The 17,174-nt window shown below is 36.9% G+C and overlaps 1 protein-coding gene across 1 annotated transcript; it reads left to right on the top strand.

Annotated features, from left to right (window-relative positions):
• The first annotated feature begins 15,733 nt into the window (after positions 1–15,733).
• On the top strand, positions 15,734–16,702 carry LOC111162573 (olfactory receptor 11H6-like). The gene is given in 1 exon segment (XM_022527075.1): positions 15,734–16,702. A coding segment is annotated over 1 exon segment (969 nt).
• Positions 16,703–17,174: the final 472 nt, after the last annotated feature.

Here is a 17,174-nt window from a genome sequence, read left to right as displayed (position 1 = left end):
GTGCAATTGCAGGGTCATAGGGAAGCTCTATTTTTTTTAAAGATTTATTTATTTATTTGACAGACAGAAATCACAAGGAAGCAGAGAGATAGGCAGAGAGAGAGGAGGAAGCAGGCTCCCCGCTGAGCAGAGAGCCCGATGCAGGGCTCGATCCCAGGACCCTGGGATCATGACCTGAGCCGAAGGCAGAGGCTTTAACCCACTGAGCCACCCAGGTGCCCCGGGAAGCTCTATTTTTAATTTCTTGAGGAATCTCCACACTGTTCTCCAACGTGGCTGCACCAACTTGCATTCCCACCAACAGTGTAAGAGGGTTCCCTTTTCTCCACATCCTCTCTAACACATGTTTTTTCCTAATTCTTATTTTGAGCTTTCTCTGATCTACTTAACATGCAACTAAGGTTATTTGTTTCATTAAAATCCTTAGAGTAAAATGCATCATTCTTTGGAGTTAGAGTGATAAGATCACACCTGCAAGGTTGGACTTTCTCATATAGAAATCTTTCCTTTTAGTCATTACCTACCAGTGAAGGAGAGTTTAAACAGTTAATCCCTAAACAAGCTTATGACCTATGTTATGCCCTTCTATATTGCTCCAATTCTGAAATACAAAGTAGATTTATACTTCCTAAGAAATTCAGTTATTTAAGAGGAGCTCAGTTTTCTTAAGACAGTTTTCTTTTTTTTTTAACATGAAGTGGTAATTTTTAAAAAATTTTTATTTAAATTCAATCTAGTTAACATATAGTGTTATTAATTTCAGGGGTAGAATTTAGTGATTCATCAGTTGTATGTAATACTTAGCACTTGTTACATCCAGTACTATCCTTAATGCCCATCACCCAACTACCCTGATCCCCCCCCGCATCTCCCCTCCAGCAACTCTCCATTTGTTTCCTACAGTTAACAGTCCCTATGGTTTAACTTCTTCTCTACTTTTCTCTTATTTTATTTTTCCATCTCCTCTCCTATGTTCTTCTGTTTTATTTCTTAAATTCCACCTGAGTCAAATCATATGACATTGGTCTTTCTCTGACCTATTTCACTTAGCATTATACCCTCTAGCTACATCCATGTCATTACAAATAACAGGATTTCATTCTTTTTAATGGCTGAGTAATACTTCATTATATATATATATATATATATATATATATGTATATATATATTATATATAGTATTATATATGTGTGTGTATATATATACATATATATGTATATATATATAACACATCTTTATCTATTCATCACTGATTGACTGTTTTTAGAACCATACTTTATTTCAGTATTTTTGTTCTGTGATGTATTTAAGTATTATCCAAAATGCCTCTAAAGGTCATATCTTCTTAAATGTATAATCTCAATTTTTGATTTGACTATACATTTTATTTTAACCATTTGCCATCTATTTTTTCAAGTCTAACTTCCTAAAATGTAATAAAAGACAAAAGGGAAATAAGACCCAACTTATGGTATTACATTTATAGGCTTCAGAAAGTCATCCCGTTCACAAAGTGAAGTGTAACTGTAACTGGACATCCTTCAGGAAAGAACTAAGGTTTTGAGGGTGTCTGGTCTTAGAGGGGCAGAATTTCTGGGGGTTTCATAAAAAAAATTTCTTTGTTCTATTTCACAGAAGCAAAGTGAATTGAGTGGCTGGCAGATGGCTGGACAAATTACTGATAGAAGAAAAAAACTTAATTAAGAACTTATTTTAGGGGTACCTGGGTAGCTTAGTAAGTTAAGCGAGTGCCTTTGGTTAAGGTCATGATCCCAGCGTCCTGAGATGGAGTCCCGCATGGGGCTCCTTGCTCAGCAGAGAGCCTGCTTCTCCCTCTGCCTGCTGCTCCCCCTGCTTGTGCTCTCTCTCTCTCTCTATCTCTCTCTCTCTGACAACTAAATAAATAAAAACCTTTTAAAAAAATAACTTATTCTAAAATATCTTTAAGGGAGGTATAAGATGCTAATATTGTTCTGATTATTTTAATTATGAGTCCCCTCTGGGTATTTATGGTTTATTCATTCTATGGTCATCAAGATTTCTTAGTAGGTTGGGAAAAGAAATGAATCTGTGTGGCAATTAATAAAATGTCCTGTTGATTCTTTCTAAAGGTGTGTGGTTTCTGCATTTGTAAGCAACTAAGGTAACAATTAACAGACTCTTTACATATCAGACACCCCATATCCCAGGAAAACTTTCACCTGATATTTCAGGTTGCTGCCACTTATGGAATGAAATCCAACTTGACTAGTAAATTTTGTTGAATTCAGGATTTAATAAGAATATTTTGATAAAAGAATTTGAAATCTTTTTCTGATTTGTCTATTTAAGAGATGAACTATTTATAAGGATACAAATAAAAGTCTATCCTACTCAATAGATGATTTCTGGTCTTCAAAATTTCCCCCTTACTTCCCTCAACCACTGCCAAAAAGTTACATTTTTTTCAAACTATGTAATAAATTCTTACCTCCTCAAATACAGATGATAGAATTTCAGCCCATTTCATTTATTTCAATAATATGCACTATGTGAGCATTTATCAGCTGCTGGTCACAGAGAAATCACTTATAAATATTATTTCCAAATTTTCCAAAATATTTTTCAAGTGATAATTCATGTGAAGTTAATAGAAGAGGGTAGGGAAGGGTCTGCTCAATTAAAAAAAAAAAGTTCTATGGGCACCTGGGTGGCTCAGTCAGTTAAGCATCCAACTCCTGATTTCAGCTCAGGTCATGATCTCGGGGTGTGAGATCAAACCCTCTGTTGGGCTCTGTACTGGGCATGGACCCTGCTTAAGATTCTCTCTCTCCATGGGGTGTCTGTGGCTCAGTAAGTTAAGAATCTGCCTTTGGTTCAGGTCATGATCACAGGGTCCTAAGATCAAGCCCTGCATCCAGGGCTCCCTGCTCAGTGAGGAGCCTGCTTCTCCCTCTGTTTCTCCCCACTCTCAAGCTTGGGTACACTTGTGCTCTCTCTGAAATAAATAAAATCTTTAAAAGACAAAAAGAGGGTTCTACACAAGAAGAATATGCATCCCAGAGTACTATATCTAGCTAGGCTGTCATTGAAAATAGGAGAGATTAAAAAAAAAAAAAAAAAAAACTTCCAAGACAAACAGAAATGAAAAGAATTTGCAATCACCAAACCAGCCCTACAATAAATATTGAAAGTGGTCCTCTAAGAAAAGAGAGAGCCTAGAAGTAACACAGACCAGAAAGGAACAGAGACAATAAACAGTAACAGTCACCTTACAGTCAATATAATGGCACTAAATTCATATCTTTCAGTAGTTACCTTGAATGTAAATGGGCTAAATGCCCCAATCAAAAGACATAGGGTATCAGACTGGATTGAAAAAAAAAAAAAAAAACAAGGCCTATTGATAATGCTGTCTGCAAGTGATTTGTTTTAGACTCAAAGACACCTCCAGATTTAAAGTGAGGAGATGGAAAAAAAATAAAGTGAGGAGGTGGAAATATTTATGCCCCTACATGGGAGCAGCCAATTATATAAACCAATTAATAACAAAATCAAAGAAACACATTGACAATAACAAAATAATAGTAGGGGAACTGAACACCCCCTCACTGAAATGGACTGATGATCTAAGCAAAAAATCAACAAGGAAATAGGGCTTTAAGTGACACACTACACCAGTTGGACATCACAGATATATTCAGAACATTTTATCCCAAAACAAAAGAATACACATTCTTCTCCAGCGCACATGGAACATTCTCCAGAACAGATCACATCCTGGGTCACAAATCAGGTCTCAACTGTACCAAAAGATTGGGATCATTCCGTGCATATTTTCAGACCACAATACTCTGAAGCTAGAACTCAATCACAAGATGGAAAGAACTCAAATACATGGAAGCTAAAGACCATCCTACTAAAGAATGAATGGGTCAACCAAGAAATTAAAAAAAGAATTTTTAAAAATACATGGAAACAAATGAAAATGAAAACACAACTGTTCAAAATCTTTGGGACACAGCAAATGTGGTCCTAAGATGAAAGTATATAGCAATATAAGCCTTTCTCAAGAAACAAGAAAGGTCTCAAATATACAACCTAATCCTACACTGAAAGGAGCTGCAGAAAGAACAGCAAATAAAGCCTAAGCCCAGCAGGAGAAGAGAAGTAATAGAGATCAGAGCAGAAATCAGTGAAAGAGAAACCAAAGGAACAGTAAAGCACATCAACAAAACTGGAAGCTAGTTGTTTGAAATAATTTATAAGATTGATAAACCCCTGGCCAGATTGAGAAAAAACTGAGAGCTTTTCGCCTAAGGTCAGGAACACGGCAGGGTTGTCCATGATCAGCATTGCTATTCAACATAGTACTAGAAGTCCTAGTATCAGCAATCAGACAACAAAAAGAAATAAAAGTCATCTGAATCAGTAAAAAAGTCAAACTCTCACTCTTCACAGAAGACAAGATACTCTATGTGGAAAACCCAAAAGATTCCACCCCAAAACTGCTAAAACTCATAAAGGAATTCAGTAAAGTGCCAGGATATAAAATCTATGCACAGAAATCAGTTGCATTTCTATACACCAATAATAAGACATAAGAAAGAGAAATTAAAGAGTCGATCCCATTTATAGTTGCACCCAAAACCATCAAGATATCTAGGAATAAATCTAACCAAAGAGGCAAAGAATCTCTACTCAGAAAACTATACTCATGAAAGACATTGAGGAAGACACAAAGAAATGGAAAAACGTTCCATGCTTATGGATTGGAAGAACAAATATGGTGAAAATGTCTATGCTACCTATAGGAATCTACACATTCAATGCAATCCCTATTAAATACCATCAACTGTTTTTCACAAAACTGGAACAAATAATCCTAAAATTTATATGGAACCAGAAAAGACCCCCAATAGCCAGAGGAATGTTGAAAAAGAAAACCAAAGCTGGTGGCATCACAATTTAGGACTTGAAGCTCTATTACAAAGATGTAATCATCAAGACAGTATGGTACCGGCACCAAAACAGATACATAGATCAATGGAACAGAATAGAGAGCCCAAAAATTGACACTCAATTCTATGGTCAACTAATCTTCAACAAAGCAGGAAAGAATGTCCAATGGAAAAAAGACAGTTTCTTCAACAAACATTGTTGGGAAAATTGGACAGCCACATGCAGAAAAATCAAACTGGACCACTTCCTTATACCACACACAAAAATAGACTCAAGATGGATGGAAGACCTCAATGTGAGACAGGAATCCAGCAAAACCCTGGAGGAAAACACAGGCAACAACCTCTTCGACATCAGCCATAGCAACTTCTTCCTAGAAACATCATCAAAGGCAAGAAGCAAGGGCAAAAATGAACTATTGGGACTTCATCAAGATCAAAATCTTTTGCACAGCAAAGGAAACAGTCAACAAAACCAAAAGACAACTCACAGAATGGGAGAAGTTATTCACAAATGACATATCAGATAAAGGGCTAGTGTCCAAAATCTATAAAGAACTTATCAAACTCAACACCCAAAGAACAAATAATCCAATCAAGAAATGGGCAGAAGACATGAACAGACATTTATGCAAAGAAGACATCCAGATGGCCAACAGACACATGAAAAAGTGCTCCATATCACTCACCATCAGGGAAATACAAATCAAAACCACAATAAGATATTACCTCATACAATCAGAATGACTAAAATTAACAAGTCAGGAAATGACAAGTGTCGGTGAGGTTGCAAAGAAAGGGGAACCCTCCCACATGATTGGTGGAAATGCAGGCTGGTGCAGTCACTCTGGAAAACAGTATGGAGGTTCCTCAAAAAGTGGAAAATAGAGCTACCCTAAAACCCAGCAATTGCACTACTAGGTATTTAGCCCAAAGATACAAATGTAGTGATCTGAAGGGGCACATGCACCCCAATGTTTATAACAGCAATGTCCACAATAGCCAAACTATGGAAGGAACATAGATATCCATCAGCAAATGAATGGATAAAGAAGATGTGGTGTATATATATACAATGGAATTCTATGCAGCCATCAAAAAATGAAATCTTGCCTTTTGCAACAATGTAGATGGAACTAGAGGGTATTATGCTAAGTGAAATAAGTCAATCAGAGAAAGACAATTATCATATGATCTCACTGATACGTGGAATTTGAGAAACAAGGCAGAAGATCATGAAGGAAGAGAGGAAAAAATGAGATGGGACAAAACCAGAGAGGGAGAAAGACCATAAGAGATTCTTAATCAGAAACAAACTGAGGGTTGCTGGAGTAGAGGGAGATGGGAGGGATGGGGTGGCTAAAAGATGGACTTCGGGGAGGGTATGTGGTATGGTGAGTACTGTGAATTGTGTAAGACTGATGAATCACAGACCTGTACCTCTGAAACAAATAATACATTATATGTTAATAAAATTTTTAAAAATTGTAATAAATAAAAGACAAAATGATTCCCCCTCTCCTTTCCCCTCCCCACCAAAGAAGTCCTATATTTAAATAAAGCAAGTAATAGGTTATGCCAAATTAAGCATATTCATGAAGGCTTCAACAACATCATAAACATTATGAATCATCAAAATAAATATTTTAGGATTTTATTCAATTTTGACAGGATAACTTCCTTTTCCCCAAAATCACCTTCTTGAAACTATTCCAGTGAATATGTTTTGGGAATAGTCACCTTATCTATTATACACAACAACCCTCTGGAGTTGTTATTATCTGTGCCCTATTTTAAAAAAATTGGAAAACTGCAAATTGAAAGATATATCATGCTCATGGATAAGAATTAATATTGTTAAAATATCCATACTATCCAAAGCAATCTACAAATTCAGTGCAATTCCTATCAAAATATCAACATATTTTTCACAAAACTAGAACAAATAATCCTAAGATTTGTATGGAATCACAAAGGACTTGAATAGCCAAGCAATCTTGAAAAAGAACAAAGTTGGTGGTTTCCCAATCCCAGATTTCAAAATATACTACAAAGCTATAGCAATCAAAATAGTATAATATTGGCACAAAAACTGACACCTAGATGAATGGAACAAAATAAAGAGTCAAGAAATAAAGCTCATATTTATGTGGTCAATTAATCTATGACAAAGAAGGCATGAATATACAGTGAGAAAAAGAGCTTTTTCAATAAATGGTACTGGACAGCTACATGCAAAAGAATGAAACTGGACCACTTCTTACACCATATGCAAAATAAAGTCAAAATTGATTAAAGACCTAAACGTGCAATCAAAACCATAAAACTCCCAAAAGAAAACATAGGCAGTAATTTCTTGGATATCAGCCTTAGCAACATATTTAAGGATGTATCTCCTGATGCAAGGGAAACAAAAGCAAAATAAAACAATGAATACTGTTACGCTGAAAATAAGTTTAAAAATTTAAAAAAAATTAAAAATTAAAAAAAATAAACTATTATACTGGATCAAAATAAAAAACTCATGGACTTCAAAGGAAAACATCAGCAAAGCAAAAAGGCAACCTACTCAACTGAAGAAGATACTTGCAAATGATTGTTCAATAAAGAGTTAACATCCAAAATATATAAAGAATTTATACAACCCAACACCCAAAATCCAATTTAAAAATGGACATAACACCTGAGTAGACATTTTTCCAAAGAAGACATACAGATGGGCAATAGACACATGAAAAGACACTCAACATCACTCATCATTAGGGAAATGCAAATCAAAACCAGAATCAGATTTCATCCCATACTGTCAGAGTGGCTAAAATCAAAAACAGAAGAAATAACAAGTGTTGGTAAGGATATGGAGCAACGAACCCTCATATATTGTTGGTAAGAATGTAAATTAGCATAGGCACTGTGAAAAATAGTGTGTTGTTTCCTCAGAAAATTAATAAGAGAAATACCATATGATCCAATAATTCTACTACTGGGTATTTACTCAAAGATAATGAAAATACTAATTCAAAAAGATACATGTACCCCTATGTTTACTGCAGCATTATTTATAATGGCCAAGATATGGAAGCAACTTAAGTGGCTGTCGATAGACAAATGGATAAGGAAGATGTGGTAAATATAAACAACAGAGTATTATGCAGCCATAAAAAAGAGTGAAAGCATGCCATTTCTGACAATGTGGATAGGCCTAGAGAATATAATGCTAACCAAAATAACTCAGAATGAAAAAGACAAATACTATATGGTTTCATTTATACATGGAATTTTTTAAAAAAATAAATAAGCAAAAAAAAAAAAAAAAAGCAGAATAAAACCTATAAATACAGGGAACAAAACTGATGGTTTCCAGAGTGGGGTAGGAAGATGGGAAAAATGGGTGAAGGGGAGTGGGAGATACAGGCTTCCTGTTTTGGAATGAATAAGTCATGGGAATAAAAAGCACAGCATAAGAAATATAGTCAATGATATTTTCATAGTATTGCATGGTGACAGATGGTAGCTACATTTCTGGTGAGGATAGCATAATATATAAACTTGTCGAATCACTATGTATCACAGCTGAAACTAATGTAATGTGTGTCAGCTACACTCAAATTTAAAAAGAGAAAACAAACAGAAAAACCCACAAATTCAATTAGGAAATAACCAAGTATGCATATTTGGCCACTTCACTCTCTTTCACCTAAATTCCACAGGGGACATAGCAACCCTCAGAGTTTTTACATACAGCCTCTGGAAGGCTGTACAAAGATGGGAACCTAAATATTCTGGGCTGTACTGACTAAAGCAAAGCCTGGCTCTAGAGCCCTTGGGGCTTACCTGCCATCACTTCGGCAACATCTCACTGGACAAAAAGAGGGCCCAAGAAGATGAGATTTACCCCAGGTGCACCACTTCTTGCCAATGCCTTTCAGGCCCAAAACTGGTTGCTTCCCAGAGTTTGAATCCAAACACCTCATCAGGACCTGGTTTCCCTTGGGTACTCCTACCTTAAGCAATGACTTCCAGGCCCAAAGGATATTTCCTCTTCAGTAAAAAATGTCCTGTTTGGCTTCAGCTTAACTTCATCCTGGGATATCCAAACTGGCATTAAAGCTTGGAGATATTCAAACCCAGAGCTTTACTGTATGAGCTCAACTACATACTGACAGGTTGAATAAGACAAATGAGTCAATGAGCTCACTGGCAATATCACGAGCCTCCATTGCTATGCACCTACTCCAAGAAGAAAACACAAAGGAATGGAATCAGAATGTGGAAAGAAAGGAGAGAAAAACATAATAATCATAATCACATTGAAGAGTGATAGAAAAACATACAGGTTCAATCTTACATTTGAGGAATTTATCTGAAACTAAAAATCTAGAAAATTTCAATTTGGGGGACACCTGGGTAGTTCAGTTGGTTAAGCATCTGCCTTCGGCTCAGGTCATCATCCCAGGGTCCTGGGATCAAGTCCCGCATCAAGCTCTCTGCTCAATGAGGAGCCTGCTTCTCCCTCTTCCCCCTTTTGCTCGTACTCTCTCTCTCACTCTCTCTCTCAAATAGATATATAAAATCTTTTAAAAAAGAAAAATTTCGATTTTTTTTCAGAATGGCAGTCTCCACTGGGGGAGGTTACATGTCAGAGAAGACTAGTTTCTAAGGTACTTCTGAAATTAAAGAAGGAAAGAGCTGATTTGGAAGGTCACATACTAATGGGATACAACATAAATATTATTATCAAAATATTTCTAAAAGATTGTACCAAAAATTACATACTGTATTATTCCATTCCATCCATGAAATAACAAGATTCTAGAAATGGAGAAGAGCTTAGTGATTGCCCAGGGGTTAAGGAGATGGAGCCAGAGGGAAGTAAGTGCGGCCATGCAAGGAAAACACCAAGGATCCTTGTAGTGATGGAAATGTTTTGTATCTTTCCTGTTATTGACATCAATATCTTCTCTGTGATCTAATACTGTAGTTTTGTAAGATGTTACTATTGGGGGAAATGGCATAAAGGGTACATGGATCTCTCTGTGTTATCTCTTAAAACTGCATGTGAGTTTACAGTTATCTCCAAATTAAAAAAAAAAAAAAAACAGATTAACACAGGGGGTGAAAAGAGGCAAACCATAAAACAGACTCTTAACTATAGAGAACACACTGACAGTTGCTGGAGGTGAGCAGGGGGATGGGTTAAATGGGTGATGGGAATTAAGGAGGCTACTAGTGACAAGCACTGGGTGTTGTGTGTAAGAGATGAATCAATAAATTCTATTCCTGAAGCTAATATTACACCATATGTTAACTAACTAGAATTTAAATAAAAACTTGAAAAAAGGGGGTGATTTTCAGATCAGTATACAGGTATAATGAAGTGATTGTGGGTCAGGCTGGACTCTTGTGTAGGTCAAATATTTCTCTCCTCTTGTTCTTCCTTCATATCTTTGTTCTTTAATAAATACTTACTGCACACACACAAAAGTAGTAACAAAATAAATGAAAAATAAAGATTGTACCAAAGAGTTTAGACATCTGTCATCAAAGTGACACTCAACAGAAGATTTTCAAAAGCCAGGTCACTGAGGGAGGAGGTTAGAAAGGAGTCTCCATGTGCAATATGAACGCATTAGTGGGTTGAAGACTTCCAGATACACAGTGGTACTTCCAAAATGTAAAAATTAGAGTATCCTTAAGTTAGCACTAGGAGATGAAAAAGGAAGTAAGGCCAGAAATTAATGCTACTCAGAAATATTTGCCCCAGGTTACTTTCTGCAGGGACTGTTGAATACTGAACAGAGTTGAGTAGGCTGTCTCCACTCTTGCTGCCTTTCTCAGCTTGGATTACAGACATTCTGGCCAGTTTATGCCACCTTATACTAGTGTGCTAAAATGACTAAAACTTGGAGAAGAGAGAAGTTGCCTAACAAGCTACAGAGGGTCTAACAGAAGAAGGTGACATCTGAAACTGGCCTGACGCCCACCTTCCTATGACCATGCCTAGGAAGTCAAAGATACCTCATTTTCAATGTAGGACTACCATATGTCTGCTAAAGCAGCAAAGAATAAAAGGATATAAAGTGTCCCCCTTGCACATGGTTCCTTGCTGAAATTTTGCCAAAGTAGCTCATTACCCTGAAAGCTCTTTGCAGGCAATGATTGTTTTAAATAAATCTTTGTTCACAATGGGCACTCATTTTTCAATGAGATTCACTGTACCAAGATAAACAAGTTAAACTATAGACAGCAGCTTCTGAATAACCTGTTCAAGTTTGTATTTGAAGTAAAAATATTTTTAAAAGAAAAGAAGCAAAAAATAAAAATTAAAAAAGAAGCGAACAAGAAGAAAAGACATTTATTTTAGAGAGAGAGCACATGCATTCATGTGAACAAGTGGGGGGAAGGGCAGAGGGAGAGAATCTTCAAGCAGACCCCCTGCTGAGCATAGAGGCTGATGATCCCACGATGCATGAGGTCATGACCTGAGCAGAAACCAAGAGTTGGACACTTAACTGACTGAGCCACCCAGGTGCCCTAATTATAATAATATTAATAGCAGTTTTCCAGGGTGGCTAAAATGCATAACAATGACTAAGAAAGAGTAATAGTTTAAAGCTATAGGCAGATAAATATAATTTTTTTACTACAGGCATCTTATTTGTGGAAAAGGAATAAACCAAGCTGAATTACAGCCAAATATAAACTCTTACTCTCTGTGAGTTTCTGTTTAATCATTTTAACTGGTAAGGCTGTCTTCAAAAGAATTTTATGAGTACTTATGTTAGATAATGCATGTAAAATCTGTTGACACGGTAATCAGCACATAGCAAGTACTAAAAACTATCATCTAGGTATGATCTAAAGCTAGATAGAGTGTTTATATCCATTATAACAGGAGGAAGATAATTTTAAAACCTAAAGAGACATAGAATCCTTGGTGTTGAAGCCATAAGAGGAAGCTCTGAATGTTAAGTGAAGCTCCAGATTTTCCTACTTTCAAAACCTGAAAGCCACTGGATGGTTCCAGTGGGCATCAGTTCTATGGCCATGAAGTTGCAGGGGGAGTAGACATCAATTTTTTTTAAAGATTTTATTTATTTACTTGACAGAGATCATAAGTAGGCAGAGAGGCAGGCAGAGACAGAGAGAGGAAGCAGGCTCCCCGCCGAGCAGAGAGTCCGACGCGGGGCTAGATCCGAGGACCCTCAGATCATGACCTGAGCCGAAGGCAGAGGCTTTAACCCACTGAGCCACCCAGGTGCCCCAGTAGAGATCAATTTTAACAGCACCACACTCAGTGATAACGATGGGCAGGGAAGTTTCTTCTAGTGGATAACTAGGGAGATACTCTGGATTGGGGGATTTGTTAAAGTGAACTTAAATGTCATTTGAAGAAGCACAAATAAGGGAAAGGGAATTCCAGGAGCTTTGGGACAACTGGTGACATCCACTGTGAGGCTGGTTTTTAAAACCCAGAGCCAGTCTGGAGGTGTCAGGTGAGAAGCAAACCAGAAGGGCCATTATTAGGTGACAGTCTCACTAACAGATTTAGGGAGACCCTTCCACCTTTGAGCTCATCACTGGAAGTAGCACACACTTGGGGATTGATTGATGCACTGTGATTGTCCCTGCTCCTCCTGAGGGGAGGCCTCCAGGGACAGTATGTGGCCAGAAAGAGATGCATAATAAAATGAAAGGAGAGTTTCCTGATAGTCTACTTCTTTTTGTGTAACAGCTGAAGACAATCTTTTGTGAGTCTCAAACTGTGCTGGTGTAACACCAGGAATCCAAAATCCTGCACACCTCAGCCCTCTAAGAGGGTACAAGTGTGAACCCCTCGACTGCTACAGAAAAAAAAAACTATAATATTGCTACAGAAAAAAAGGGCTGTGAATTTTTTTTTATTTTTATCTATAAATATATTTTATATTTTAGAGAAAGTATATAAAATAATACATAATTTTTTTTACAAAGCCTTCATTCTTCCCTGCAGGGCATCTCAAATGTCTATTCAGATTACATGTGTTTAAAAATCTCATCAGGAAAATCTGAGTTACCACTTCGGTTTCACACTCTCATCCAGAGAAAAAGATGACAGGAGGCAGTGGGCTTCATATCACTTCAGAGGAGACAAAGTATTTGTAAGTAGTGGATATTTATTTTAATTAAGCATAATTAAGATTTAAGAACACCTATATTTGCAATGAAAGGAAAAACCAACAGGTAGTCCCAGATAGATGCTACAATGACCCAAGGCATGGAGAGAGGGACTTAGAACAATGAGGCAGGAATAGAGGGATTCTCAAAGATGAAGTCTGCTCCTGAATTGAGAAAAAAAGGAAGGCACTCATAATAGTGAGTTTTATTACAGATAAGAATTGTAAAGAAAACCTTTCTTTTTCTGGACATTTTCTTTCCTCTTCCTTCAAACTTTGATTAACAACTACTCATTTAACAACCACCCTCAATACATCCAAGTCTTCTTCTCAAGGGCTCCTTATTATTTCCTTCATTGTGAGGTGAGTTTACACTGATTCTAACCAAGAATGAAAGGAATATTTCTCATTCAAATAAAACCACCCCAAAACACACCTTCCTCCCACTCTTGTTCTTATGATGTTTCTTTGCCCTGTTTACATGTAGTATTACCCACCATTGTCAGTTTCACTGATAAGTAAAATTACAGTCACACTAAAGGATGTGGGGCACATACTATATACTTCAGTTAAATTTCAAATACAGAAAATTTAGGTTGTCTAGTTCTGGGTTAAAGCACCATACCATCCCTTACAATCACTGAGTTTCCAGCCCACCGCCTCTTTCAGTGAGCCCACAATCTTGGAATTATGGTTTATGGTTTTTCCCATTTCAGTACACCAGTCCATTTGTATGCCATGTTTGCTCTCTGAAGACTCACATTAATCTTAACATATTTGGTCTCCTTTTGGTATTTAGTAGAAAATTCTGTCCTAGAAGATACCTGCCTCATCATCTTAGCTGACATGCCTGTTATAAACTATATAGAGAGATGATGAGAAATATATAAATAATCTATGGTGTACAGCCTATGGTATACGGCCTCTATGGTATACGGCCTCAGTTCTTAATGCACACTTCCTGAGGTTAATCTTCTACATACACAAGTGTAAATTTGATATAAGCAAGTTGTATGTTGCATGCAAAACAAATTGTATCAAAAACAATAAGGAAACACAGCTAATATTTATGTAGAAGACAGCCATGAAGAAAAAGAGTTTAGGTTTTAGAATCAACATACTCAGAGGGACAATGAAATTCAATGCTACATTTAGAAATGTGAAAGTACTTGTTTGTTTTAAGGCTCTAGAATTGGAGAGAGCAGAATTTAATGAGATAATGAGATAATGAGATAATGAACATTAAGTCACAATAAGTATTTAATGCAGGACAGTGGTTGTTGTCACACTTACAATTTTACAAATCAAATGTGTTTTTAAAAGTATCCAAAAGTGGGTTCATATCATAAATGCCAAGAATTAGGACATTGTGCAGGTCAAAGAGGAATGGAGGATTTAAGATAGTGATTTCCAGCTTTGGCTAGTAGCCTTATTAAAGTCCTTCTTCATTTTTTATAATAATAGGAATCTGGTTCAAAGGAGGGAAAGCTATAATACATGCACAATATATTTCTGCAGCCATCTGAGAAAAATGGGGTCCACAGTAACAAAGTTTATGGGAAAAGGTCTGAACTAATATCCAAACACCTAAGTTTTAGATGTGTTTCTTCCACGAAGTCCACATGACCTTGGATTGGTCTAACTTCCCTGGTTTCAGTTTCTGTGATGTGAGGAAATTAACTTGATAATCTCTGAGATCCCTTCTGACACTAACATTCTACATGAGTGTATTTCTCTCACAGTTTTAGAATTAAATATATGCTTTTGTTCCTTTTTATTATCTTTTTAATAAGACAATTCATCACCAGGTAGTAACAAGATGATGAGACATCAGAGCTGAGAAACTGGTGTTCCTCCATCTACCTCTGGCTCTTTTTCTATTTGAAAACCAGGATCTCCTAATAAAGGAGTGAAGCTAACTTGGGTCCTTTTGGTATCAAATTAGCTGTTGCTCATCAAGTAAAATTTAAAAACAGGTATAAAAAGCAAATAGGTATGTTAACTAACTGGAATTAAAATAAAAACTTTATTTAAAAAAAAAGGCAAATAGGTACTTACTAGCATGGAGTTTGGGGGAGTGTCTTCAGCACCCTGTTTCAGTCAACAGAGTTATTCAGCACAGATCTCCTGACAATATTATGTTACTGAGAACATAGTAAGATGCTCTTTTTCTACTGACCTAGTTCAATTTCAGGTTATATTTAAACTTTGATTTTTCTTAAAATTTTCCAAAATACTATACAAAATTTCTTTTTAGCAAGAAGAAACCAGATATATAAATATGAGTGTGTATATTATGAAACTATATACCAAAAAAGAATTAATTTAAATGCAAATGGAGAAAACTAGTTTGGACTCAATGTTACATGATGCCAGTAAAATTTATACTGTGAAAATGAAGACTGAGGTGGGGGTGGTGGCTATGGGAGCATACCAGGTTCTCCCAGAACCCTGATCTCGCTGGGCTAAGCCAGATCCTGAGAAGGGAATTAATGAATTCAGAACCACATAGAGCCTTTTCACAAAAGTGCATTAAAGGAGTATATAGGAGTCAGAAGAAATAAAAAATAACTTTTAAAGAAAGAAAATGACTAATATAATGATCCTTATTGCTCATTCCCTTCATAGATTAGGAGAATGAGTATCTCAGAAGCCAACAATATCTCTGGGTCTGTGACTGAGTTCATTCTCCTGGGCTTTCCATGCCGCAGGGAGATCCAGATCCTCCTCTTTGTCATCTTCTCCCTCATCTATCTTCTGACTCTCATGGGGAACACATCCATCATCTGTGCCGTGTGGTCAAGCCGGAAACTCCACACACCCATGTACATCCTCCTGGCCAACTTCTCTTTCCTGGAGATCTGCTATGTCAGTTTTGATGTGCCCAAAATGTTGGCCAACATCATCTCCCAGACCAAGAGCATCTCCTATGCTGGCTGCCTGCTCCAGTTCTACTTCTTCTTCTCCATGTGTGCTGCTGAGGGCTACTTTCTGTCTGCAATGTCCTTTGATCAGTTCCTTGCTATCTGTCGACCTCTACATTACCCCACCATCATGACTTACCATCTATGTGCCTGATTAGTGGTTTCTTGCTGGGTAGGTGGATTTCTATCCATACTGATACCTGCTATTCTTATGTCCCGGGTGCCCTTCTGTGGCCCTAACATCATTGACCATTTTTTCTGTGATCTGGGACCACTACTGGCTCTGTCCTGTGCTCCAGTTCCCAAAGCTACTCTAACTTGTGCTACTGTAAGCTCTCTTATTATATTCATCACCTTCCTCTACATCCTAGGGTCCTATACGTTAGTTTTGCGTGCTGTCCTTTGGGTCCCAGCAAGCTCAGGTAGGAACAAAGCTTTTTCTACATGTGCCTCACATTTCTTGGTGGTTTCCCTGTTCTATGGCTCAGTCATGGTGATGTATGTGAGTTCAGGCTCCAGGAGCCACCCTGGGACACAGAAATTTGTGATCTTGTTTTACTGCATGGCAACCCCATTCTTTAATCCTCTGATTTACAGCCTTCGGAACAAAGATATGAAAGATGCACTCAAGAAGGTCCTAGGAGCACCATCAAAAGAAATTTCTAAAAATACAGAGAAATGATATAAATTTTCTTATCATTCTCTCAAGAATACCAAATTTCTCTCACTGGGGGAAAAATATCTTCTGGGCATATCTGAGTGTTTGATTCCTTACTCTTATGAAAGTGAGATTTGTTACACATAAAGAAACCTCAGCTTGTCTCAAAAGCAAATACCCACAGTCTTAAAGGTCTCTTGTGGAAAGTTCTGTACAGTTTTCATTCATCAATGTGTCATTTCTCTATTTTGGTCATTTTTTGAAGTCTGAGAGCAAATGTAATCAAGTTGATTTGTATGAAGCTAAGACTTGTATCTTGGCTTTTACCCTACTACTATTTTTTGATTCAAAGTTATCACTATTTTTTCCTTTCCAATTATTCTATAATGAAACATAGCATCTACTCATTGCACTAACAAAAATTCTATTGCTTCATTTATAACATCAAGGACCCAGTATCTGTCACTGAAACAGTAGTGTTTTTTCATTTGTGTTT

The sequence above is a fragment of the Enhydra lutris genome, unplaced genomic scaffold (genome assembly GCF_002288905.1).
Source record: "Enhydra lutris kenyoni isolate GAN:26980312 unplaced genomic scaffold, ASM228890v2 scaffoldscaffold4, whole genome shotgun sequence".
Classification (NCBI taxonomy): Eukaryota; Metazoa; Chordata; class Mammalia; order Carnivora; family Mustelidae; genus Enhydra; species Enhydra lutris.
The sequence above is the reverse complement of the archived record's forward strand: the minus strand, read 5'-3'. Positions and strand labels throughout refer to the sequence as shown.